The sequence below is a fragment of the Rana temporaria genome, chromosome 2 (assembly GCF_905171775.1).
Source record: "Rana temporaria chromosome 2, aRanTem1.1, whole genome shotgun sequence".
In the NCBI taxonomy this organism is placed as follows: domain Eukaryota; kingdom Metazoa; phylum Chordata; class Amphibia; order Anura; family Ranidae; genus Rana; species Rana temporaria.
In genome coordinates this window covers 450466894-450493833 of record NC_053490.1, presented here as the reverse complement: position 1 = coordinate 450493833, position 26940 = coordinate 450466894, and the positions used below count along the sequence as shown (strand labels likewise).

Here is a 26940-nt window from a genome sequence, read left to right as displayed (position 1 = left end):
TCACAGTACCAGGGATAGCTTTATTCAGAAAACCAAACAGCATTCCACATAAACCAGGAGGCCACAGTTTCTGAAGACTAATGGAGACAAAAAAAATAAAATAATCAATGAAAATTAGCATGGCTGGCATTGGCGATGACCAGGATTCATTCAAGAGAACCCAAAACTGTTCATTGCTGATAAAAGACAGGACATGAATTGCGCCAGGCCTCCTCTCCATGGCTGCATTGTCAAGCAAGTGCAATTAACAAACAATAGAAGGAAAAGCTGAAGGGACTGGTATTGCCACCTGCGGCTCTTAGCTGAACTGTATGTCTATTGTGTTTTTGCAGCATAACCCCTGGAATATACTATATCTACATCACTGATCTCTACAAAATGGTAGACATCACTATCCAAACATAAAAATTGCTTATTTGCTGCTTTTTTTTGGTTTACTTTACTAAAAAAACATAAGTTTGTAAAATGAACAGAGACAACACAGCTAATATTTCGCGGCCTAAAGAAGTTTTCACTAAAGTCAGTAAGTGCTGTGAGTATTAAATCTGCTGGTTCGATTCAACCACAGGGCCCCTTTTCATGTGGGGTGCATTATCTCAGGGCAGACATTTTTTATCAGGATGTTAACATGCTTCAAAACATACCTGCACTCATTTGAAAAAGCATTGCACCACAAAGCACAGGATGTAGGTTATGGTGCCATTTAAAATGAATGGCACCACAATGCAGGGCATGCATACCCCATGTATTACTGTGAGTTTCCACAAAATGGGTGCAAAACCAGCATTATAGGGAATCTACAGTCCTCCTGAAATGCAGATACTTATTCAGAAAGGGAACAGTTTACCTTAAAACGTTAAAGATAGTTTAGAAATGCTTAACCAGACAGCATTTTGCCTTATCCTTTGTTAAAGTCAGGGTTAACATTAGTAGAGCGCAAACAGCATTTATCAAAAGCTTTTACACAATACTGGGTTGCCCTACGCCAGGCAACCTGCTTCTCAAATGAAGACACTGAATAGTTACTGTAAGCAAGCTACATACAGCCAAGTTTGGTAGGAAGCAGCCACTGCATTGTTACAGCAGCAACAGCTACTGGTTTCCTGCCCACTGCAGTTTTATACTACTATATCAGGTATGCCCTTTCCAAAGTAACCAATGAAAAAGGTATGGGGGTCAGATGATCTGCAAAGAATGAAAATTGCCATCTCCAGAGTTTTTAAAGTAAAAATTTAAATCGAATTCTTCTGAATGGCAAAAAATTGCACCTCCAATACATGTAGCAGGGTCCCACAGTCACTAAAAGTGTCTCTTCTCTATTTTAATGATGTCAACTTTTAAGATACTCCCCGTAGGACCACAATGCAAAATGGATGCTTTGCAAATAGGTCCCATTGATTCTGTAATGATTACGATTTCACATTCAAACCAACATTTGAATAATTAATGGATCTACAGACTCTCCAAAGCTGGTGTGCTAGGAAGAATGATGCTTTAAGACAAACAGCTAACAGAATAAAGGCCTTTTCCATGCAGAAACAACATTTCATCCTTTAATTCAAAGGTATCATTTCTCTAGATACTGAAAAACAAATAAGTGCAGTGTTGCTTGAGATCAGGATCTCATTCATTAAACATATGAATCAGGCAAGTCATACTGCCCACTATACACAGCCACTAAACATATCTACACGAGAAAACAATGGCTAGTCCACAGGTACAAGGAGTAAAACACAAGTTCCTGCGATGCAGTACATTTGCACCAAGCCTCTTTAAATGTACCTATTTATAAATATGTACAAATCAATTACAGGCACTTAAAATGTCTTTGGTTGGAAGAAACCAACATTGCGAAGTTGTGTGTTCCTCCCTCCCCCCTAGAAGGACACATGACACATTCTCCTGGTGGGGTCAACAGGCAATGACTCCAGTTCATATCTGATGGTGCAGGAAGGATGGCTATGCTTCAGAAAGAGCAACCTGAAAAATAAATAAAACGGTTAAAAAAATTAAAAATGTAAACTTTGAAACGGAAAAAATAAAATAAAAAATATAGGACTTTACCCAATGTAAAATCATTATCTTCAGGACAATTGAAGGACATGGTGTTCAGAAACAGTCAGGTTATTGGAGCTGCAACTCCAGGCCACTACCTTAATATAGGACCAGGCTGGCAAGGTTCGCTGTCACCACCATTTACTGTCACTTGTAAAACACAGAAGCCCGGCTGCTGTGCTTAACATGACAGTGTGCTTCTCCCAGTAGCTCCCTCAGAACCTCTATGCACAGAACTTAGGGCAAACACAGAAGCACAGCAGCCATGGCACGGATATGTTTATAGGCTTCAGAAAGGGCATCCCATGCTGGCTTAAAAATAGCCTGGTGCATGGATAAAGACGCTCCCCCTGCCAGACAATCTCATTGCTACTGCTGTCCAGTAGCAGAGAGGTAGAGCTGCAAATGGACTGTGTGGGACACCGAGATCAGCGGCTTCTGAGAGGTAAGCAGCTAAAGGGAAGGGAGTGGGTGTTTGTGCACAGGTGAGGGAGCAAAGCTGAATCAGCTGCCTTGAGAAACAGAGTATAGCTGTTGTGGAGGAAGGGTTGAGAGGTGGCTGCTGAGATGATCTATAAGAGAATAATGCAGGGGGTGAGCCTTGGATGTGGGGGCAGAAATGTTGCATTCTGTGCATTATACCCTCCTGTGTATCACACACTCCTGAACCCAGTGCTTGTGTGTTGTGCACTCCTGGTTTTATTATACAATGCTCCTTTAAGACTCTCCAACTATGCACTTTGGCAATACCCACCCTATTATGCAGCATGCTCCTGCACAGGAAGGGTTCTCCTGCACCTTTTCTCTGAGTGGAAAAAAGCCCTGGGCCCAGCCACCCAAAAACAGGCTGTGCATGGAAAGCAATGGGTCAACAGGGAGAGGTCTCCCATGGACTGGCCAGTCCTGCACTGCCTGGGCCGGGATGACGGGATTAATAATGGGTGCCAGACGGGCAGTCCTAATGGCAAACTGGTATTCGGCATCCATATTGCTTTGCAGGGAGAGACAGTGCAACAAGAATCTTGGCTGAAGTCACAAAGGAAAAAGGGAAAAAAATTAAATAAAATAGGCAGTCAGCAAAAACAATATAGCTAAATGTTTCTTAGCAGGGCTGAAGAAAAGGGGTTCAACCACTATGGACAAATACGTAGGCATGCCAAGTAGAGGATGGGGTATATGGGCTGAGTAGAGGATGGGGTATATGGGGCTTGTGTACAACTTTTTGTGTTTTCCCAGTGTCAAATGATACTGCCACCTACAGGAGGTTTGAACAATTTCTGAATTCATATGTCCCTCAATGGAGGTTGAAGTATAATGACCCTTACACTGCGTAGTGGACATCTATCCAATTTTTTGAAAACCACCCCCGATACCCCAGAATACTGTGTCACATCAACACTTGTGGCTGCTATCTGTCTCAACCATCTTCCATCTTTCACACCTTGCGATTGAATAGCGAGAGTTGGGGGCTAAGCTAATGGGCTTGCCTAATCCATTTATGGAAACTTGTTCAAGCTTCACAGATAATCATACGTGCTCTACAAATCTGAGCAATCTACATATTGCTGTGCTTTATAAAATGTTTTTTTTTTTTTTTTTTAAAACATAAGAATGGCTGTGGCAAGGACATACAGCTGCTTAAAGCCCTGGGGCTCTTGGACACGCTTCAACAAAAACATAAGAAAGCATAGGCACTTTTACCCACCTACTATTAAGACTTGCCGCCTCATAAACCTCTTTAAAATGCAGGTTTTATTTTTAATTTGGCAATTACCTTCTCTTGGCAGAAGTCTGCATTGTTTTGCCTTATCTTGCTTGGTCGACCTCTGATGACTGCATAGCAGAACATAGTGATGACCATTACAAACAGGAAGTAGCTGGTATCCATCAGGTGCAGATTAATAAGGGAGCGGTCATCCTATAAAACAAAGAAAAAAAACATATATTTAATAAGTCCAATATCAAAATAAATCACAGTTCTTTGATGTGTCACAATAGGACTTTAAATATCTATGAAGACAACATGCTGAAAGGTCCTGACGTTCAGTTGAATACACTTATATGGCCAATAAAGGTGCTAATCAAAGAGGAATAAAAACGGTTACCGCATTTGTTTAAACTTCAGCCACATATGCTTTGCACTTCCTCATACATATATACATACATACATGGGGGGGTGGGGGTGGAAGTGGAGGCATAGGCATGATAGATTGGGGGGTGGGGGATTGAAGGCATAGTAGGTACGATTCAGACCCATGCCTATAATTCCACCTCCCCCATTCATTATACCTGTGCCTCCAATTCCACCCCCCAAATTCAGCACATATATGCTCTCAACCCCCCCCCCCTCCAGCACTCATCTTGTTCAATCCCCCATTATACCAATGCCTCCAGCACATGTACTGCTTCCAATGACAGCGACAGCACACTGTTATAGCTACCATTCTCCTGTAGCAGGGGGGTCAGACATCAGTGCACTGCACACTTAGGGCAGCCGAGAGGGTTTGAGCCCGCCCACTTAGAACTGACTGGAGACATGCGCTGCCCCACTCCTTAGATGTGCGGCAGAAGGGAGGTGGAGAGGAGCAGTCCCAGGTGACTGTACAGTTCCTATTAAAATTGCTGCACTGCAAACCTGTGTGTGGCAGGGGGCACTGGCTATACATTTGGGGGGCATCCATACTCGCACGCCTCATTTTTCCGATCGCCAAATGCAAGCAGAAATTTTGAGGGCTGTGTGAATGAGTTAATAAATAGAGAGATAGATAATCTATGTATAAAAATAGAGAGAAAATATACATTGTACCATGTTAATCACTTCTAGGTAGGAAGGCTGCCGCTCCAGGTGAGCACACTAGAACAATCAATGTCCACTAAGAAACCAATGGGTGCAGGCAATGCACGGGCTATGCAAAAGAGGAAAGATATGGACAGCCGCACTCCAATTTCTTGGATGCTTAGTCATAGCTATGACTAAGCATTGATATCCAATGCAAACCGCGTCAGCTGTTTTTCCCCACTGTGTGCCGATACCTGTAGTGCATTTTTCCTTTACCCAATAAAGGGCACGTCTTTTTAAGAAATTGGAGTGCGGCTGTCCATATCTTTCCTCTTTTGCATATGTTAATCACTTCTCCTTAGGTGGACGTCATGACGTTGGGGACTTGAAGTGAAAATATTTGAATGATGCCTGCAGCTACAGGCATTAGCCAGATATCTTTTCAGCCGGCGATTCCCTCACATGTAAAAGCCATCTTAGTGGCTGTCTATCCGCTTAAGTGTTTTTTTTTCTCCCAAAAAAATTGCTGCACAAATATCGTGAAACATAAAAAAATTGCAACGACCACCATTTTATTCCCTAGGGTCTCTGATTCAGGATTTTTATAAAAAAAAAAAAAAAAAAAAAAAAAAAAAAAAAAAAAAACATTTATATATATATATTAGTTTGGGGGTGCCGAGTAATTGTCTAGCAATAAAAATTATGATTTTTACATGTAGGAAAGAAATACTAAAATTGTCTTGGGCTGGAAGTGGTTAATCAAGAATAAATATTAACCAATTGAAGATACTGGAAGCGCTACATATGCCCAAAAAACACCAGACACGACAGAAAGATAAAAAGTACCATTGTTACTTTTACATCTACTCATTTGTAGGGTTGAGCTTCGATCTGAAGATAATGTCAAGTGAAGCAACCCGACAAATAAAAAAAATAATCGACAAAAAATATTTGTCAGTTTTCATCAGCTGCATGTTTTCAGTGACGAAAGCTAAACAAAAATAAAAATAGTATTTGGTCAATTGATGAAAATCACTTATAAAATACTATCTTTGGTGCCCTCCGCTGGCCTTTTCTGAAAATCGGCAACACAATTCCATCCCCAGTATACATACACGGGATTCTGCTCTTCCCAGTAGGGGGGTGTGCTGAGATTAGTCAGTCACATCACAAGCAGATCAGCAGGTGTCGGCCAATAGATGTCCACCGCACCCACTGATCTGCGAGGAGAAAGCGAACGAAGATCTGTTTATGTAAACAATGCATAGCTCCGTCCTGTAGGCTGGGATGTGTTAGATTGTTTCCCTGCAAAGCACCACATAGTAAAACACAAAAACACTGGTTAGGCACATATTTAACCTTTTTGTTTATAGCGCAAAAAAAAAAAAAAAAAAAAAAAAATAGTGGTGATCAAATACCACCAAAAGAAAGCTATATTTGTAGAAAAAAAATGCCATAAAACTTAATCTATATACAGTGTTGCATAACTGCGCTATTGTAAGTTGGATGATGTGTGGCATAAGCTAATGTTGGGCGTAAAATGCCAGGACAATTCAAACAGCCCCCAAATGACCCCTTTTTGGAAAGTAGACGCCCCAAGGTATTTGCCGAGAGGCATACAGAGCCCATAAAAAATATATTATTTTTTGGCACAAGTTTGTGGATTTATTTATTTTATTATTACACAAAGTTGTAATTTAAAGAATATATAGCTCACACACGTCATGGGTATGTGTGAAATTTTTCAGAACTCTTTTGTTGCCACAATTTTTTGTAAAAGGTTTTACATTTTTAAAACTTTGAGACAAAAAGAAAAAAAAAAATACAAAGTACTCACCGTGGCCCTTATATAAAACCTTGGGGGTGACTTCTTTCTGAAAGGGGTCATTTGGGTGGGGTTGTGCCATCTTGGCATTTTAGGGCCTCCAAAACTGTGATGGGTAGTAAGGAAGTAAAATGAGCAGTTTACGCCCTTTAAAATCCTGAAGGTGGTGATTGTTTGCCACCCGAACACAGCTAGGCACCCAAAAAGTCTCGCATGTGGTATCCCAATAACTCAGGAGAAGCAGCAAAATATTTTTTTCAGAAACTTGTGACAAAAAAAATAAATCTTCCATGGGCTCAACATGCCTCTAAAATAACTCCTTGGGTTGTCTACTTTCCTAAAAGGGGTAATTTGGGGACACACACACACCAGGGTTGTACTGCTCTGGCATTTTAGCACCTCAAGAAATGTGATGGCAGTGTGGTAATCAGAAAGTAAAAGCTGTGTCAATTCCAGGTATGTATGTGTAATATATATATATATATATATATATATATATATATATATATATATATATATATATATATATATATATATATATATATATATATATATATATATTTTATTACACACACCCCACAGTTTTTAGATGCTATAACTTTTGCGCAAACCAAATTGATATACGCTTATTAGGATTTTGTTTACCGAGGACATGTAGCAGAATACGTTTTTCTGACAAAATTTGAGTTTATTGGATAAAAAAGTAGAAAATATTGTTTTTCAAAAAATTTTTGGGGGGGGTTTATTACAAAAAAGTCTCTACTTGTGAAAAAAAAAATAAAAAAAACAGGACATGAATTTCATTTCTGTACAGTGTTGCCTGACTGCGCAATTACCAGTTAAAGTAAAACAGGGTTGAATAGAAAAAAAAAAAAGGTCTGGTCAGAAAGGGGTTAAAACCTTTGAGAGGTTAAAGCGGATATAAAGCCACTCTCCTCCTTTCTAAACTACTGCCATAGTGCTGATCTATAATGATATAGATGCCTCCTGCATGTATCCTTACCTGTCAAATGTCTCCTCTGTCTGTTATAAGAACTGAAAAACTGCAGATTCGGTGGGTGGGTCTGTTGTCTGGAGCTCTGTGGTGGAGTTGTGATGTCAGTAGACTCCCCGCCCTCCTCTACACTCCCCTTGTCTCAATGATCACTAACATCTAGTCAAAATCCAGAAAAGTAACCACATGACTTCAGAAAAAGAGGGAGGCTAGTGCATGAGATATGTAAATAACCGGTCACTCACAGCAAGGGGGCAGAACGGACTAAGGTTTTTCTCTGTAAGTCCGTTTTATTTCACTGAACAATAAAAGAGGATTGCTCAGAGCTGGATTAACTCTTTGTGGCAAGACTGGGCACAGAGGATAGGAAATCTTATACTGTACATTGTGACATGAAAAAAATAAATTCGGGTTTACATCCACTTTAAGTAGTTCTAAATGCTAGCAACATCTGATCAGTCCACAAATTGTACAGTATATGTAGCTTGTAAGCTATGTGTCATTGATTAATTATTAGAAGGAAAACAGTGCAAGAATATATAATATAGCCAAACAAATGGATAAAATCAGCCGTGTATTCACCTCTGGAACAATAACTGTAAGCTTAGGGTTTAATGCATGGTACACCTTCCCAATTGCTCCCTTATAACACCAGAAAGGGTTGTAGTCCTGTGCATATTTTGTGCTAGAGTCTCGAGCAGTAGTAAACATTTTGTACCACAGGGTGGCATTGCTGTACGTTTCGGGAATGCAGTGGGGTGGTTGCCTGAAACAAAACAATATGTTAATGTCTTCTTTTTAATAGGCTATAGTTGGCATACTGCGACAATGACGTTAATGAAAAATAAGCTGCTCACACAGTGACTGGGAACACGCTGCTCACTGCCGTCACAGTCATACAAGTAGTAAATACCACCTGTTCACAGTGCCCGTGGAGGATACATTCATCAGAGTTCCAGGCAGCCGGCAGAGTGAACGTTATATTCATTTCCTCATGGGACTCTCTGCCTTCAATAGGGAGATATAAATAGACAGGCTTCAGAGAGCAATACAAGCAGAATTCCATTAAATGAAAGAAGAAAAAAAGAAAAAGAAAAGAGAAGTTCACAGAAAAAAACCCATCAGAAATCTAAAATTACATACATTTTACATAAACCAAAGCCTTCAAATTATTCCTGATCATTTGGAGGTTATTGGAATCTTATCAAGTACAATATCCATATTTAAACTACATCTCCATGTTAACTTTACTCAACATGATGCACTGTGCGGAGGTTACCTTAATAAATGTGATATTTTTGATAGCCAAGTTAACACTTTGCTAGATAGCAGAGGTGGCAAATAATTGTGATGTTAAGTAATGCATATTGGTGCTGCCAATTTTGGTCCGGGCTTCGAAGGCTCCTAGGCACAAAGGGATACAGCATGGCTCCAAACTTTACACTGTAAATCCCAGCAGTGAAACAGTCAACCTGATGGCAATTTCTTTAAATCGCCCTTCTTCACACAGGGATGCAGTTTGAAATGTGTATTTAGATTTAAAAGTTCTTTACAGCCCATTGGACAGAGGTACATCCAGATCCCCTGTGTATAATGCAATAACCGCCTCATTTTATGGAGCCATTTATCACAAACTGAACACAGTTGTTTCATCAGTGCAGTGAAAGAAAATCATGGATGTAAAAGCAATGATTTGTATGGTTCCACCCATGGTCCTGAGGCGAGAAATAACCCCTTTTGTTTTTGGGATATGTTTTGAAATAAGTCAGATGGCAAGGAAACAGGTTGAAGTTCTGCCCTGAAGCCAAAACCTATATATATATTTTTTTAAGTGTTTAATAGTAGGAAAGGGTAAGCCCCCCCCCCCCCCATCAGGATATTTTTGCTGCGTCCTGCTGAAGAATTTTCCCTTCACGTCTTTACCACTGTTAAAACGACGCTTTTAACCCCAGCTAGCAGCTGAATAAAGGGTTAAAAGTGCCCGCAAAGCGACGCTGCCGAAGAGCTTTGCAGGCGCTTCAGGAGCGGTGCCCACCGATTTCAAATGGCAGGGGTAGTGGAGGAGTAGTGTATACACCGCCCGAAAGATGCTGCTTGCAGGACAGAAATACCTGACCTAGTTTCTAAGAGTCAGTTCACACAGCAGGGGCACGACTTCGGGGGCGACTCTGCAAGTCGTCCCGTCCTGAGGACGACTTCAGAGGCGATTTGCAAAACGACTTCTGTATAGAAGTCAATGCAGGTCGCCCTGAGCAGCTCCCGAAGTCGTACAGGAACCCTTTTCCAAGTCGGAGCGACTTGCATCGCTCCTTTTAGAACGGTTCCATAGCATTGAATGGGACGCGACACGTCAGGCGGCTGAGCCGCCTGTCGTGTCGCCCCAGTGTGAACCGGGTCTAATCCTTACCTATGCTAGCCAAAAAAAAAAAAAAACACACCCCACCACACAACATTTTGCCTTTGTGTACATTTTAAGTTTTTGTTTTATTGTCTATATAAAAAAAAAAAGGGGAGAATTCCTATGGAATGAGAAAGACCTTTGAAGACTTCTAGCTGGCTGGTCATACACTGGGCAAATTTATTCCAGGCCCTGATAAACTAGCTGAAATTCTCAGTGGGTGACCCCGTCAGCTGCCTCCCAACATCCCTTGACTGAATAATTGAAGGAGCAGAATAGAAAAAGGTCAGCCAAACCGCACCTGCATCCAGTTAGACGCTGGCACTGTTTGGAAATTTTGACAGCTAGGAGATTATCTCATTGGTTCTGTGCAACGTGGATAGAACAATGTGTTTGATTTTTTTTGTTAACCCCACAGGTCGAATGAAAAAAAAAAAAAAAAAAAAAAAAAGAGAAGGATATACAAGTTTATATGAAAGTTTTAAAATGTTGCGTTTTTTCAGACTGCTATCTAATCTCTATGGATTGCTTATCCCAGATCCTAACAAAAATTAAGCATGGGTAGAAGAGAATGCATACTACTGAGAGTTAGACTGATATGAAAGGAATTTTTGTGTATACTTACCTGCTCTGTGCGGTGGTTTGGTACAGAGCAGCCCTGATCCTCCTCTTCTGACGTCTCTCAATGGCGCTCCTGGCCTCTCCCTCCAAGCAACTTACTAGTGGGCACAAAAGCAGGTTCGCTCTTCAGCCACTGGTCTGCATGTCCATTCGCACACAGAGCTGCTGCTTGGACCTGCCTTCTCTCTCCTCATTGACTCACTGGCTGGGATTGACAGCAGCGGGAGCCAATGGCTCCCACTGCTGTCTCAACCAAGGAGAGGGAAGATTCCCCAGAGAGCCGAGGCAGGCTCCGAGGGCCCCACTGCAAATACCAAAGGGCCACCAAGGTAATAGATCCTGGCCCGTGATCACCTTCTATAACAGCCAATTCATGATTTGTACTGTATATGCTCAACTAACCCTCCAACACATCAATAGAAAGTAAAGAAAAACAGGCCACATTCCACGGTTTAATGTAACATTACTTTTTAAATGTTTTAGGTGCTTTCTACTAGCACATAGGTCAAACCTGAGAACATCCACTTAAAAATTTGCATATTATTGGGAAGGTGATCAAAATAAAATAATTAAAAATGATGCACTTTAATAAGTCACGTATGGGCAATTCATATTATATAAGTATTCCTGCAGCCTAGAAATCTTTTAAACAAGTCACAACTTTATGGATACCTGAAAGTCCAATTTGATGACCAAAAACGGTAGAACTGAGATGCGTGATGTTACGAGAGTAGCCTCCAAAAGGTTTCAGGGGATCCAACGTCAGGGTAATGGCTACAGAGATATTTATAGGGCCGGTGTCTTCCAATGCCTGGGGGGTCTGTGTGGATGACCTAGCCTGGCCAGTGGTGACTGTACTATCTGGTGGGCTGGTATCATTAAGAATATGCTTTAAGGTTTCATTTTCAGATATACAAAAGTCCAGATTATTAAACCTCAAGAGAAAGGTATTCCAGTCCTGCAGTAAAAAATAAAATAAAAAATTGTTATGTAAACATGATCGATTACCACCACATACAATACTGTTCAGAGCATGGCTTTTTAGTTCAATAAATTAATCAGAACACCAACGGTTAAGACAAACTTGCTGGCAATGGTGACAACAAAGCAAAAAAATGGTTTCAGAATATTTTTAGTTGATGCAGAACTTCTGACTTTAGCTATGTAAGTGTCAGAGTGGTGATAACATGGCGGACCAAACTAAAAAACAAACACAAATATGGCACAGGAACCTGGAGTTAAGCTTTATTGTAAAAATCTTATAAAACTGAGTTTATTGTTTAACCGCTTGACGATCAGCCGCCATCATACTGCGTCAGGATCCCACCAGCCGTCGTAGCTGTACGTTGGCCCCTTTAAGCAGGTGCATGCTGCACAGCAGGTGTGTCGATGCTTATGGCCAGCGATCGATGACCGCTGGCCACGAACGCAGGCACGAGAGGCAGAACAGGGACGTGTGTGTGTATAACACACATCCCAGTTCTGTGCAGAGAAAGAGATATCGTGAGTGCCTAGGAACCACGATCTGTCATCTCCTATTAGGGGTGCAACGGATCAAAAAACTCACGGTTCGGATCGTTCCTCGGATCAGGAGTCACGCATCGGATAATTTTTCGGATCGGCAAAAAAATAATAAAAATAAAAATTCTCCCCCACTGTAATATCCACATCTCCCCACCCCCACTGTAATATCCACATCTTCCCCCCCCCCCCACTGTAATATCCACATCTCCCCCACTGCAGTGGCGTCACTAGGGTTGGTGTCACTCGGTGAAGAAAAAAAAATGGTGCGATTATTCGCAAATGGAAGAAACACAAAACAACTGTCGATCTCCCACGGTCTTCTAGGGCTCCATGCAAGATCTCACCTCATGGAGTTTCAATGATGAGAATGGTGAAAAATCAGCCCAGAACTACACAGGAGAATCTTTTCAATGATCTCAAGGCAGCTGGGACCATAGACATCAAGAAAACAATTGGTAACACACTACGCAGTGAAGGACAGAAATCCTGCAGAGCCCACAAGGTCTCCCTGCTCAAAAGAGCACATGTACAGGCCTGTCTGAAGTTGTTACTGAACATCTGAAGGATTCAGAGGTGAACTGGGGGAAAGTGTTGTGGTCAAAGGAGACCAAAATCAAGCGCTTTGGCATCAACTCACAGTGTTTGGAGGAGGAGGAGCAATGCTGTCTATGACCCCAAAAACACCACCCCCACCGTCAAACATGGAGGTGGAAACATTATGCTTTGGGGGTGTTTTTCTGCTATGGTGACAGGACAACTTCACTGCATCAAAGGGACGATGGACACGGCCATGTACTGTCAAATCTTGGGTGAGAACCTCCTTCCCTTAGCCAGGGCATTGAACATGGTTTGTTAATGGGTATTCCAGCATGACAATAACCCAAAACACATAGCCAAGGCAACAAAGGAGTGGTCCAAGATAAGCACAGTAAGGTCCTGGAGTGGCCTAGCCAGTCTCCAGACCTTAATCCCATAGAAAATATGTGGAGGGAGCTGAATTTTCCAGTTACCTTAATGACTTGAAAAAGATCTGCAAAGAGGAGTGGGACAAAATCCCTCCTGAGATATGTGCAAACCTGGTGGCCAACTACAAGAAATGTCTGACCTCTGATTGCCAACAAGGGTTTTGCCACAAAGTACCAAGTCATGTTTTGCGAAGGGGTCAAATACTTATTTCACCTCATTAAAATGCAAATCCGTTTATAACTTTTTTGAAATGCATTTTTCTGGATATTTGAATTTTTGTTATTCTGTCTCACCGTTAAAATAAACCTACCATTAAAATAGACTGATCATTTTTTTTGTCAGTGGGCAAATGTACAAAAATCAGCAGGGGATCAAATACCACCCACCCCATTTTCCTCCTAGACAGTTGAAGATTTACTTCCTCACTGCCAATATTCTTGGAATTTCTACCACAATCTGTCTCATTAAAAGTGGTCATCACCAGGACAAAAAATAAAAAAAGGTGTCCGTGTCCTCCTGACAGGGACGCAGACACCAATAAAAACCTGACAACTGTCTTCTAGATCTAAAACTTTAATTTTTTTTCTGTACATATACTTTAATGAAAATAACAGCTGCAGTGGTCTGTAATACACCAAAACAAGTTCTTGCACCTGGACATCCATACCTCTGTCATTTCAGGCGATTTGATCTCTTTCATTTTGAAGAAGTAGCCAAGAGTCAGAAAAGCTATGGCCATGCCACTGACACTGACCATAAACACCACCAGAGGGGGTCGGCTGCTGATGCAGGACTTGAGGTTCTCCAGGGGATGTAGATTCAGCAACATCGTGGTGTGAGTGCCCTGGAAAAAAAAAAAAGACGAAAAGCTAAATACGGCCATGAAATGCATATTTGTATACAGATAACCAATTTATTATTTTGTTCAGCCACGTTTGACCATTGCAGTTAGACCCATTTCACACTGAAGCGTTTTTACAGCGTTTTAGCATAAAAAAATAGCGCTATTAAAACAAGCACCTTTGGAGCAGCTTTTGGGCGCTGAAAAAAAAACCGCTCCAAATACGCCCCTCTCCATTGAAATGAATTGAAAGTGCTGTAAAAACGCCTTGCCCTTTCACACTAAGGCACTGCAAAAAAAAACTAAAACGTTGGGGTCTTAGCGGCATTTTTTGGGCGCTGGCAGTGTGAAAGGGCTCTGAAAGCTCTCGGGCTTTCACATTGGGATTGCAGATGAGGCTTCTTACAGGCTCTTTACGGGCTTTTTTTTTTTACGCCAAAGTGCCTGAAAAACGCTTGAATAACGCCCGAAAAACACCCTAGTGTGAAGCTAATCTTGGCTTCTCTGCCCAATTTGGTGATTGGCAAAACACTGGCCTGGAATGTAGTGACTGAATGGCATGGTGCTGCAGTGTGTACACACACACACACACACCAGCTAAATCAGTTACCTCTGGATTTCCAGATTGTCAACCCTATATCTTTTTAACCACTTGAGACCCGGACCAATATGCAGGTTAAGGACCTTGCCCTTTTTTGCGATTCGGCACTGCGTCGCTTTAACTGACAATCGCGCGATCGTGCAACGTGGCTCCCAAACAAAATTGGCGCCCTTTTTTCCCCACAAATAAAGCTTTCTTTTGGTGGTATAGAGCGACAATTTTGAAAAAAAAAAATGCAATATTCTTTTTTTTGCTATAATAAATATCCCCAAAAAAAGATAATAAAAAAAAATTTCCCCCCTCAGTTTAGGCCGATATGTATTCTTCTACCTTTTTTTTTTTTTTTTTATATACCAAAAAAACACAATAAGCATTTATCGATTAGTTTGCGCAAAATGTATAGCGTTTACAAAATAGGGGATCGTTTTAAGGCATATTTATAATTTTTTTTTTTACTACTACTAATGGCGGCAATCAGCGATTTTTCTCATGACTGCGACATTATGGCGGACACATCGGACACTATTGACACCATTGTCATTTTCACAGAGAAAAGTGCTATAAAAATGCACTGATTACTGTGAAAATGACAATGACAGTGAAGGGGTTAACCACTAGGTGGCGCTAAGTGTGCCCTAAGGGAGTGATTCTTACTGCAGGCGTGACGTCACTGATCGTCGTTCCCTATATCAGGGAACAGACGATTAGTGCCCCTGTCACACAGAAGAACGAGGACGGTTTATTTATATATTTATATATATATATATATATATATATATATATATATATATATATATATATACACACACACACACATACATACACACACACACACACAATCTATTTTTTAACCACAATCCTAAACACTAAATAGGACAATGGACTGAATATACTCTGACTTGCTCAGTACCTTTTTGATAACAATCATAAGCTACAGTACACACTGTTCTGCCAAGTACTAATTTGCTTACGTTTCTGCCACATGTCCCTTTCCTGGTCTATGTCCATAGATCTGGCTAGCATATGAGCAGTCTGATGCATGCGAGAAAAAAATTCTCAGAAATTAATATTCTGAGCGCTGTGTACACACAAATGTCATAAGCCCCTCACATAACCTCTCATTTTGCAACAAATACCAAATTCCTTTGATATTGGTAAAAATGTAATTCAGGGATTTTTTTTTAAAGTTAGCAAACACATAAAAAGGATCATCTCCCTTTCTACTTTTGTTTTAATTTCATAGTACAGGTAATACCACTATTAACTTGTTTTTCACCAATTCACAGCAAAAAAAAAAAAAAAATACTATAACAGTAATTACACTGGCAAGAACGGATTTGTTAGTTACTTGCTGTAAAATTCCTTTCTCCGAGTTCAACGGACACAGCTCCTTATGCTTGACTATTGGGTTATATCGCCACCTACGGGGGGGGGGGGGATCGCCTATGGGCAGTCCTAGCCGATAGTCTAAATCAGGGATATGCAATTGGTGGACCCCCAGCTGTTGCAAAACTACACGTCCCATCATGCCTCTGGGTGTCATGCTTGTGGCTGTCAGAGTCTTGCTATGCCTCATGGGATTTGTAGTTCTGCAACATCTGGAGGTCCGCTAATTGCATATCCCTGGTCTAAATCCTCTCTGCCAGAAGCAGCTCAGTTTGTAACAAAAGCAGTACAAGTAGAACAGAGAAGTGGTCAGTGTTGTGTCCGCCAATCAACTTGGAGAAAGGGATTTTACAATAAGTAACAAAAATCAAGTTCTCCTACGTTCATTGACGAATATAGCTCCTTCTTATGCTTGACCATTGGGATGTCCCAAAACAGTGCCACATTGAGGGTGGGGGGGGGGAAAAAAAAAAAAACACACCCCATAGTGCTCAAGAATGCTTGGCCATGCATTAACAATTTTTTAAAACATATTATTGCATACATAAAGCATATATCTAAAGTATTATAGATATGAAAGTATTACATACATAAAGTATATAATGGTTTGTTTGAGAAAAAAAAAAAAGGGGGGGGGAGCGATGGTGGGATTTTCCGAGTGCCAAAAGTAACTTGTTGGAAAACAATACTACTCTTTGTTTTTGTCAAGTATGGTTATTCTCCTATTCAGTTAAGAATGTGTACTGTTTAAACAAAGCCTAGCACTGCCAATCAAAATGGTTTCTCATGTTAAAATACATAATCGCTGAAAAGATATAAAACTTATTTTACAAACTTAGATCTAGATACTTCTTATTGTTCACGGTAAAATAACGACCTGCCATACTTTATTCTCATTGGAACAAAGGATCATCAACCAAGCACAGAAATGAAGGGCATGTGTCAGAATATGGAAAATTAGAAAGGCACAAACCCCAAGATGTTGGAAAACCTCATTAAATCGGAATCAATTTTCAAAGTGAAACAATCTACTAAATGGACATTTGCAACCTGTGCCGTTTTTCACAATTACATGGTTCAAGGAAACCTGTCAGAGAAACAGCGTCTGTCACTGCTGAGATCTAGATTCTGAGCTACAGTAAATGAACACAAAGCATTATGTGAAGCAAATGAAGCTACAACTACCAATAGGAAGACCTGAACCATGCTCAGGAGAGATTTAGACTAACAAGTCAACAACTCGCATTTTTAGAAGGCAAGTTCATCCATGTCAGTACCTGTGCTTCTAACAATGCTGCCATGCCAATTTTTGAAAGGAAAGAACAGTAAATCATTTGAGAACTTTCCTTCTACACAATAGTCTATGGCAGTTTATGGCAATTTTTTTCCCAGTGAAGGCACCCTTTAAAAATGTATGCACAAATCAAGGCACCCCATTCCAAAATGTAAAAGAAACTAATAGTTTTTACATAATGCAGTGACATCAGCACATGGCGGAGACCCAACATTAGAGAGGATTTATTTTACACACTGGTACCGATTAATATTCCAGCGTGTCTCCTCTCCTGCATTTCCCCTCATTCAGCTAATGTGACCCCAGTGTGGATGGAGAAGGGCAAACAAGGACATCCTAAAGAGGTCAAGGTCTTGCTTATCAATTTATGACATCATCATTTAATACAGGGATATGCAATTAGCGGACCTCCAGCTGTTGCAGAACGACAAGTCCCATGAGACATTGCAAGACTGACAGCCACAAGCATGACTCTTAGAGGCATGATGGGACTTGTAGTTTTGCAACAGCTGGAGGTCTGCTAATTGCATATCCCCGATTTAATAGAATCCCAGCAGCTGGCTCGCACGGTGGCCAAGGTTGTAATGCTGCACAAATTAAAACCCGTGGCTTGGTGCAACAAAAAAAAATGCAGGCGAGATCCACCTGCCAGGTTGCTGACAAGTGTGGGCAATTTTTAGCATTTTGCCAAGGCACCCTGGTTGAAAAAGGCTGGACAACAATCTATTTGTTACTCTAATGAAGTACTCCCCACTTGTGAGAGTACTGAAGCATGTGGCTTAAAGTTCTCTTACACCACTATGGATAGTGGTTATTTTATGGATGCAATTCTGCAATTCTTTTTAACATGTTCACAAATAAATGTTAGGTAAAGCAAGTCAGTGCAGGCAAAGAATTTTCATTCTTGGCTCCATACATTTCCAACCACATCAAATCCATGAAATTCTAATCGGGTGTCCCAGATTGGGCGTCAATGACCAGAACCTTATTTAGGCTCCATTCACACTTGTATGACTCCAAAAGCTCCACTGACCTTGGAGTGCGACTTAAAGGGGAGGTTCACCCTAAAAACCACTTTCTCTAATTACACTGGCCCCCCACATTACAATACGATTATGCCCGTTATGTTTTTTTGATGCTGTACATACCTTCGTACAGCTATTCACCTGTGGCTTCGGGGATGCGAGTCCTGCGGGAGTGGGCGTTCCTCACATGCTGGTGATTGACGTTTTGACAAAAAACAGCTCCCCCCCCATCGCGTAAGCCGCGTCACGATTGGCGAAAGGAGCCGAACGGCGATGCGCAGGCGCAGTATAGCGCCGACTCGCCGTTCACAGAGCTTCCCAGTGACAAGCTGTGCAGCGGGGGCGTGTCAGGACAAGGCAGATCATTGGAGGAGAGAAAACAGAGTTCCCGGCATAGCTAGAGAACTGACCATAGTGTGCTCTCCTGTCCTGTCAGTGTTGTCAGTTTATTAAAAAGGAAAGCAGTGGGACTTTCAGGAACACCAGGGATTTCATACAAAGGATGCAATACAAAGAGATCAGGGTACAAGTACATGGTACAGCAGGCACATATCAGGAATGTGGGGGCAATAAGCACTTTTTTTTTTCAATCACACAGGGTCCAATTCCCTGATATTTTAGCGACACATTCTCTTAAAAGGGGTTGTAAAAGGTATTTATTTTTATTTTTCTACTTACCTGACTTTTCGAAAGTCCCACGCTTGCCCCCATCATCCTCCTTGAGTCGAAGCCTGGCCGTTGATTGGCTGCAGTGGATGGATTGAAAGCAGTGCAGCCATTGGCTGGCGCCGCTGTCAATCGCATCCAATGAAGCGGTGCGCCAGGGGGCAGGGCCGAGTGATACAGCGGCGGCTATGGCCGTCGCTGTATCACAGGAGGGTGCCCACAACAGCTCCACACTTTGCAAGCTCGCTCGCATATCTGTGTGGAGTGGTTGCATGGGAGGAGCCGAGACAGCTGCTGAGGGACCCCAGAAGACTAGTATCGGGGCCACTGTGTGCAAAACGAACTGCGCAGTGGAGGCAAGTATAACATGTTTGTTTTACATGTCACTTCCAGGTCAGTAAGAAGGGGAGAAAAGCAGACACATGTCTGCTCATCTGCCTCTCGTCCACCTGGCTGCACAACCCTTGCCAAGTCCACCGATGGAAGCGGGTTAAACCAATCTGCAAAACAGTTCCACCGAGAGTATGTGTAACCCTAGGTGCCTACGATGTACAGGCCTGGCTGTAAGAGGGGTTAAACCAATTAGCAGACATCCAAATGTGAGAATAGCAGCCAAACATGCAGCTAAAAATGGGACTCAGGTATACTCAGGAGGCAGGGGAGGGTGTGTTCATTATACAGCATAGAGGTGAGAACAATTGGTTTTATGTGTATGTACAGTTAAGCACGGTGAAGCAAGAACAAAGCTTTAGATCCAAGATAGATTGAATGCCACAATGTGCTTTTACATTGCAACTTCCCACTTGAACGGAAGATCTGCAAATCCTACAGCTGAATGGAAAATTAAACGTATTCCATAAATATATATTACACACACACAAACACACACACACTAAAAGTGCTAAGCAGAAGTGTATGACACATGAATGCACGATTAACTACAATACGTGTATATATAACTTGCGGCTTTGAAGTGGTTTACCGGAGGATTTCAGCCATAACCCAGTAATGTTTATTTTTTATAGCAGGCAGCTGGCTTACTCAAGAAAAAGTTGTGAGCAGCTCATGGCCTTTCTCGGGCTTACCGTTTCCACCAGCTCTACTGAGAAACGATCTGACGGTGCGGCCGGCTAGTCCCAGAGGCGATTAAAGAGTAGATACTCTTTGATTGCGTCTATGGCCTTGGAGGACCGGAGCGATGCCATGACATTACTTCTGGTCCAGGTTGGAAGTAAACAATTTATTTTTTGCTCTAAAAGCAAAGATAACCCAGATCTCTCCATAAAGAGGACCGGTCAGCCTTATTTCTATTTCAAGGGATGTTTACATTCTCCCATCCCTCCGTGCTCACGCGCAGAAGCGAATGCATAGCAAGTCACGCACGAATATGCAAGGTGTTTAAAGCGTAGCCTATGGAGATAAAGTACCGTAACTTGCCACCATTACATGAGCATGCTCAATTTTAGAGCATAACATGTTAGGTATCTATTTACTTGGCGCAACATCATCTTTCACATTTTAGATAGCAAAAAATAAAGGGGTGCAAAAAACATGCAATTGGGCTTTTTCTCAAAAATACATGCTGGAGAACCAGTATCTGATCAGCACTTGGAGCTACACCCTGTCATAATACAAAAGCACAGCAGGTGAGATCACGCACCAATGTTTGTGTTGGTATGACGATCTGTCAGGTTTTTTTGGTTCAACAATTGAACGATAAACTTGCAGTGTGTACTGGTATTTATAATGTTAGCTATATCTATACAGAGAAAATAGGAGTACTGTCAGTGCTTTTTTTTTTTTATGTTGGTGAAAAAAAAAAAGAAAAAAAGGGGAGTACTCCATTTTCTCTGTCACAATTGCACCAATGCGGCTACAATCACGTTTTATATCTATACACAAATGTTTTGCCTTTCATTTCTAGTTCAAACTGAATGGCTTGTTCTACAAAGGAGAGGTTTACAATCACTTTAACCTCTTTTGTATAAGCCTTGGCAGAGTCTTGTGGTTATAGAAAGGCACTAGCCACATTATTTGTACTAGAGCATATTAGGGGAATGACTACAAGAGATTGGCCAGCACAGAGTGTTTTATCTATACTTAGAAAAAAATATGATAAATATATATATATATATATATATATAATTTTTATGTGAGTGCTAATCAGCAATCACGTAACGTGCCACATCTCTCCTTTCCCCTTCTGACAGATGCAGTGGGAGGGGCCAAGGTACCCCCACTGACATCAGTCGGGAGGAGGAGAGGTCTAGCATGTCTCTCGCAAATAAGGTATATGCAGCGTTTTTTTATATATATAAAATGTATTTATTTTTTATTACACACACTTAAAAGACCGTGCAGAATATATAAAAGTAAGACATATATTGCAGCAGCAGCGAGGGAGGGAGGGGGCAGGCCCTGACACAGGAGACAACAATCAGGGAGAGAGGGGGGAACACAAGAGCAGATAGGAGAGACACGTAAACCGACCACGGTGTCAGGGCTCAGCAGCCATAATTACCGTGGTCAGTTTACAGAGAGGAGAAACTGGCAGGGTATGCCAAGTTATTTAGGTGTTACAGGGGTCCAACTGACACAGCACAAGCACTGTCTCATAGAACATGCCTAAATTAAAAGGTGCAGGATCCATATATTTTTTCCTTTTTTGGGTTACCATACGCTTCAAAGCTTGCAGAAGCTGGTGATGTTTTGTTAGTAAAACAATGTACCCTCTACTCTGGTTATTGCCAGCCAACTCTCAGTACAATAACTGTGTAATGCTACAATTATATAATAATATTGTCAATGAATAGGATTCAGAGTGTTGCCAAATATAATGCCCTAGTTTGTAGACAAGATGACATTTTATAAACAGGTATTACCAGTTGTTAAATATTTTAATTGGTATTCTAAATGAACACAATAAATGGACCGGAGTTAACATTGGGTTAGCCGCAGAAACAACACACCCCAAACATACCGGCAATCCTGCTATTGTGTTGGCCCACATATCCTCCAACTTTTGCTGTCTATGGCACGAACGTTTCCCCAGTATCCATTTTCCAGGTAGCACCATCATCATCATCCTGTCAATCCTCTTCTGTTCTTGGAGCTCCCTCATCGATCTAATACTTGCAACCTTTCCCAACATCCCTGATGGGGCCTAAAATGCCTCATCCCTTCCCCACTGACCACGTGCTGCATTTAAGGACCAATGCTTCATTTACATGGCATTTCAGTGCCAGCTGCAGCAATAATCCAGAGTATTCCTGTGGCTGAATTCATAGGTGGATATAAAGTGGAGACCGCTCAGCCTGTACAAAGCAATGACAGGCTGGGAGCTACAGCAGCTATTCACTAGTATTGGGACAAAAGTGCACATATGAAAGGACAGCTGCAAGCTGCTTATGTCCAGGGGTGATCAACGGTCCCCAACCACAATTAATCACTCCTTGTGCAATTACATCTGAACACTAGTGGACAGCTGCAGCCGTCATTGCCTAGTACAGGCTGAGCAACTTCAACTCTCCTGTAAATCAAGACACAGGAATACTTGCTGCAGCTCACACTAAGTTCCCCTGTGAATGAGGCCTCAAGCTGGACATACACTATACAATTGAAGTGTGTATGTACAAGCTAGAGCTGCACGATTCTGGATAAAATAAAAATATCAGAATTACGATTTTTTTGCTTAGAATAAAGAACATGATTTTCTCACATTTCTCGGCGTAACATCTTTCACATTATACAAAAAATATTGGGCCAGGTTTAGCTTTTTTTTTTTTTCATTAACCGCTTGCTGATCGCTACACAACTATTTACGTTGGCAGAGTGGCATGGCTGGGCATTTGGACGTACCATTTAAGACACGGCATTGCGGGCGCGCACCCCTGCCGCAAGCTCCGTGACTATGACCGCAGGTCCCGTGGACTTGATGTCCGCAATGGTGTCACGGAGCGGCAGAATAGGGGGATGGATGCCTGTGTAAACAAGGCATTTTTCCCTGTTCTGCCTAGTGACAGGACAAGTGATGTCCTTTTTCCCTGTTCTGCCTAGTGACAGGACAAGTCTACAAATACGGCAGCTGCTGACTTTTAATAAATGGACACTTACCTGTCCAGCGTGCCCGCGATGTCAGCAGCCGAGCAATCGCTCGTGTCTCAGCTGCCCCCGCCGCCATCCTCAGTGAGGGAATCAGGAAGTAAAGCGTTGTGGCTTCACTGCCCGGTTCCCTACTGCGCATGCACGAGCCGCGCCCTTACTGGTCCCTGCTGTCCCCTGGGACCAGTGTGTTTCCCAGAAGACAGCAGGGGGTGTTACTCCGCGGGACTCTATTCCCAGAAGTGCAAATACCTGTATTATACAGGTATCGGCACCCTCTCCCCCCTGAAAGGTGCAAATGTGACAATGGGGGGGGGGGGGGGGTTTCCGAAAAGTGGAGGTTTACTTTTTGTGTGGACCTCCGCTTTAAAGAAGTATGGCCAAAGCTTTTTTGTGGGTCAGTTGTGCTCTCCTGTAATCCAGAATCAGTCGATAGTCACTCCAGGCTCTGGAAGGATCCCAACAATATTGTTGTGATCCACCCAGCTGACCGATTGACAGCTGGCCCCAGTGCGCAGCTGGGAGCCAAAGCCAGAGCCAGCTGTGCCTGCCCCCTTCCCAGCCCGGCGCATAGCAGAAAGCCGTCTCTTCTCAGAGCTGACCAAGAACTGAGTGCTCAGAAATCATGTAATAGCTCAGTTCCCAAGCTTAAAGCAGAAGTAAACCTTTCTATTTTAAAGTTTCAAAAAACAGTTAACATTCCCGGAATGCCGGAAATGCTAGCGGTCACATTGGTTGTGCTCTCAACCAAACTGTCAAACCATCCAATGACCGGTGTCATAATGGATCACATGTGCAGCATTATGGCAGTTGCAGATTAAACAGAGGCCAAGATGGCAGCTTCCTTGACTGAAAACAATAGTAGGGTTTACTTACACTTTAAAGTAGTATGTTTTTTAGTAACCCCAAATGTTTCCTTTACCTACTTGTGGACCAGCCGCAATGTACTATGGAGGGGCAGGTAATAAAAACGATCCAGAATCCGCGGCACTTCTTCAACCTTTAGGCCCGGTTCACACTGATGCCAGTTCATACCGAATGTGATGCGATAAAAAAAGGGTTGCAAATTTAGACTCCATAGACATTAATGTAAATCGTTCTGGAATCGCATAGAATCATAGATGGTCACATATGTGCGAATTTCACCACACAATTCTCCACAAAAAAACAAGCTGTACACAGGAAGTTAACGCTTTTTTTTTACACTACGATTCCATTGGCTAGAACATAAAATCATAGTAAATTTCACCCCAGAATGGACAAAAAAAACTGACCAAATTCACAGCGCATCAGTGTGGAACGGGTCTTTTCACACTACTGCGACTTCAAAACCGCGCCAATTTAGCGCGATTTTGCGGCCACGATTTCAGGGAATGCCAGTCTATAGAGCTGATTTTGCATCGCACATAGATCAAACTCGCACAGAACCTTTTTAACCACTACACTACCGGCCGCCGTCAACTGACTAGTCCTATTGTTCTGACAGGACGTCATATAACGTCATTGTCTTTCACAGCCGCTAGGGGGCGCACCTGTCGTGTTACTGGGAACACAATGCGCGTGCCCGGCGGCCGCGATGGGCGCTGGGCACCCACGATTGCCCAGTAACTAAGCAGGGACGTGGAGCTCTGTGTGTAAACACAGAGCTCCACGTCCTGTCAGGGAGAGGAGACCGATGCTGTGTCCCTTGTACATAGGGACACAGATCGGTCACCTCCCCCAGTCAGTCCCCTCCCCCCACACAGTAAGAATCACTCCCAGGTTACACAGTTAACCCCTCGCCCCCTAGTGTTAACCCCTTCACTGCCAGTCACATTTATACAGTAATCAGTGCATATTTATAGCACTGTTTCGTTGTATAAATGTGAATGGTCCCAAAAATGTGTCAAAAGTGTCCGATGCGTCCGCAATTGTCGCAGTCCCAATAAAAGTCGCAGATCGCCACCATTATTAGTAAAAAAAATAAAAAAAAAAAAAATAATTATAATTATGTCCCCTATTTTGTAGGAGCTATAACTTTTGCGCAAACCAGTCACTATACGCTTATTGCGATTTGTTTACTAAAAATAGGTAGAAGAATACGTATCAGCCTAAACTGAGAAAAAAAAAAAGTTTTTTTTTTTAATGGGATATTTATTGTAGCAAAAAGTAAAAAAAAAGTGTTTTTGTTTTTTTAAAAGTGGCGCTCTTTTTTTGTTTATAGCACAAAAACTAAAGGCCGCAGAGGTGATCAAATACCACCAAAAGAAAATTCTATTTGTGGGAAGAAAAAAAAAAGGACGTCAATTTTGTTTGGGAGCAACGTCGCACGACTGCGCAATTGTCAGTTAAAGGGACGCAGTGCCGGAAGGTGAAATTTTGCCTGGGCAGGAAGGGGGTATACTTGCCCAGTAAGCAAGTGGTTAAACACAGCTTAGATTCGCAACGCGTTGATGTGAACGGCACTCATGTAAAACTATGTTAGTAAATTGACTTGCGAATTTGAGCAATCGCAACGGATTAAATTCGCAATAGAATTCGCAGCAGTGTGAACTGGCACTTATTGCATGTTCTGTAAAATCATCACCTATACGATCTGATTCCTGTGCGAGTTCATAGGTCGCACTGCGATCTGCGAACTAAACTGGGGAGTTAATGACACCCGCAGCGGTTCGCAATGAGGGCAATGTGAACTGCTTGCGGTGGAGGAGCAATGTGGGAACCGGCGCTGGAATAGCGCTGGTTCCCGCATCGCACTAGTGTGAATGTCCTGAAATTGCACTAAACGTAATGCATGCACTACTTGTCAAAAACGCACTGGACCTGGATGGTGTAATGTGGGACCATGCCATCCGATGCAGACACACGCACTGCGATTGTGATCTGTGCTTGGAATACATTGACACCTGCAGCAGATCTCACTCGCAGCTGGTCGCCCACTCACTGGAAAGAGCTTCTGTGTAGGCAGAAGTGACTGAAAAGAGCCAGTTGGGGGATCAGCAGCTCTGAGAAGCAGGTAAAGTGGAAGAAAGTGAAAACCGGTAGCTTATTTATAGAACAAAATAATATTTTATCATAGACAGTGCCATGGAGTGAGTGTTTAGTTCTGCTCTTCTGAGTTGGTGGAGGCAACAAGAAATCCTCCTACATAGCTTCCCCCCAGTATAAATATATATTGGTGAGCAGAGCAGCAATGTCCTCCTCAGCCGCCTATCGAGGATGAAGCCGTCTCCCTCTCACCTGTCCGGGTGTCCCCCGCTCTCCGCCTCTTCCCGGGTCCCGCTCTCAGGCGGCCGGTGGTCCCCGGGGCTCTGTCATGCCTGGGCTCCCAGTCACAGGCGGAGGTTTATGTTCAGTCCTCTCCTCTTACCCTCCACTTCCTGGACGACGTCTACTTCCGGGGGCAGCCCAGACTGTCACTCACACATTGCTTTTCCTTTTTTTCTTTAAAACAACTTTATTGTCAGAGCTGTGTACACTCACACATAGCTGTTCACGTCTCACATGTAAAATTATTTTTACCACTTGAAGACCAGGTCTGTTAAAATAAGTATTTTTTACTAGAAAATTACTTAGAACCCCCAACATTATATACATTTTTTGTTAGGAGAGACCCTAGAGAATAAAAATGGCGGTCGTTGCAATATTTTATGTCAAACTATATTTGCGCAGTGGTCTTGCAAACACAATTTTTTTGGGAAAAAAATACACTTTAACCAATCGCCTACTGGGCACTTTCACCCCCTTCCTGCCCAAGTCAACTTTCAGCTTTTAGCGCTGTCACACTTTGTATGACAATTGCGCAGATATACAACACTGTACCCAAATGAATGTTTTTTTATTTATTTTTTTCACACAAATAGAGCTTTCTTTTGGTGGTAATTA

General features: G+C 42.2%; 1 protein-coding gene across 2 annotated transcripts; it reads right to left on the bottom strand.

The window, feature by feature from the left end:
• On the bottom strand, window positions 1-26458 carry TMEM248 (transmembrane protein 248). Of its 2 annotated transcripts, XM_040338499.1 has the most exons (7): window positions 26296-26458; window positions 13830-14006; window positions 11345-11630; window positions 8511-8661; window positions 8236-8419; window positions 3830-3973; window positions 1-1980 (listed from the first exon to the last, which is right to left on the bottom strand). In XM_040338499.1, the coding sequence occupies exons 2-7, from the start codon at window positions 13989-13991 to the stop codon at window positions 1960-1962; spliced, it is 948 nt and encodes a 315-aa protein (XP_040194433.1). In that variant the 5' UTR covers window positions 13992-14006; window positions 26296-26458; the 3' UTR covers window positions 1-1959. The 2 variants fall into 2 exon arrangements, with proteins under 2 accessions (XP_040194433.1, XP_040194432.1); XM_040338498.1 differs by lacking the exon at window positions 26296-26458 and having other exon boundaries at window positions 13830-14069.
• Between the last annotated feature and the right edge of the window lie 482 nt (window positions 26459-26940).

Coding starts and splice junctions, on each gene's coding strand:
- TMEM248 (XM_040338498.1), bottom strand. CDS start 14,054: ATGCATTTCATGGCCGTATTTAGCTTTTCGTCTTTTTTTTTTTTCCAG. Junction 8,662..11,344: donor TCATCAAATTGGACTTTCAG/GTATCCATAAAG, acceptor TCCCTATTGAAG/GCAGAGAGTCCCATGAGGAA. Junction 8,420..8,510: donor AGCGTGTTCCCAGTCACTGT/GTGAGCAGCTTA, acceptor GTTTTGTTTCAG/GCAACCACCCCACTGCATTC.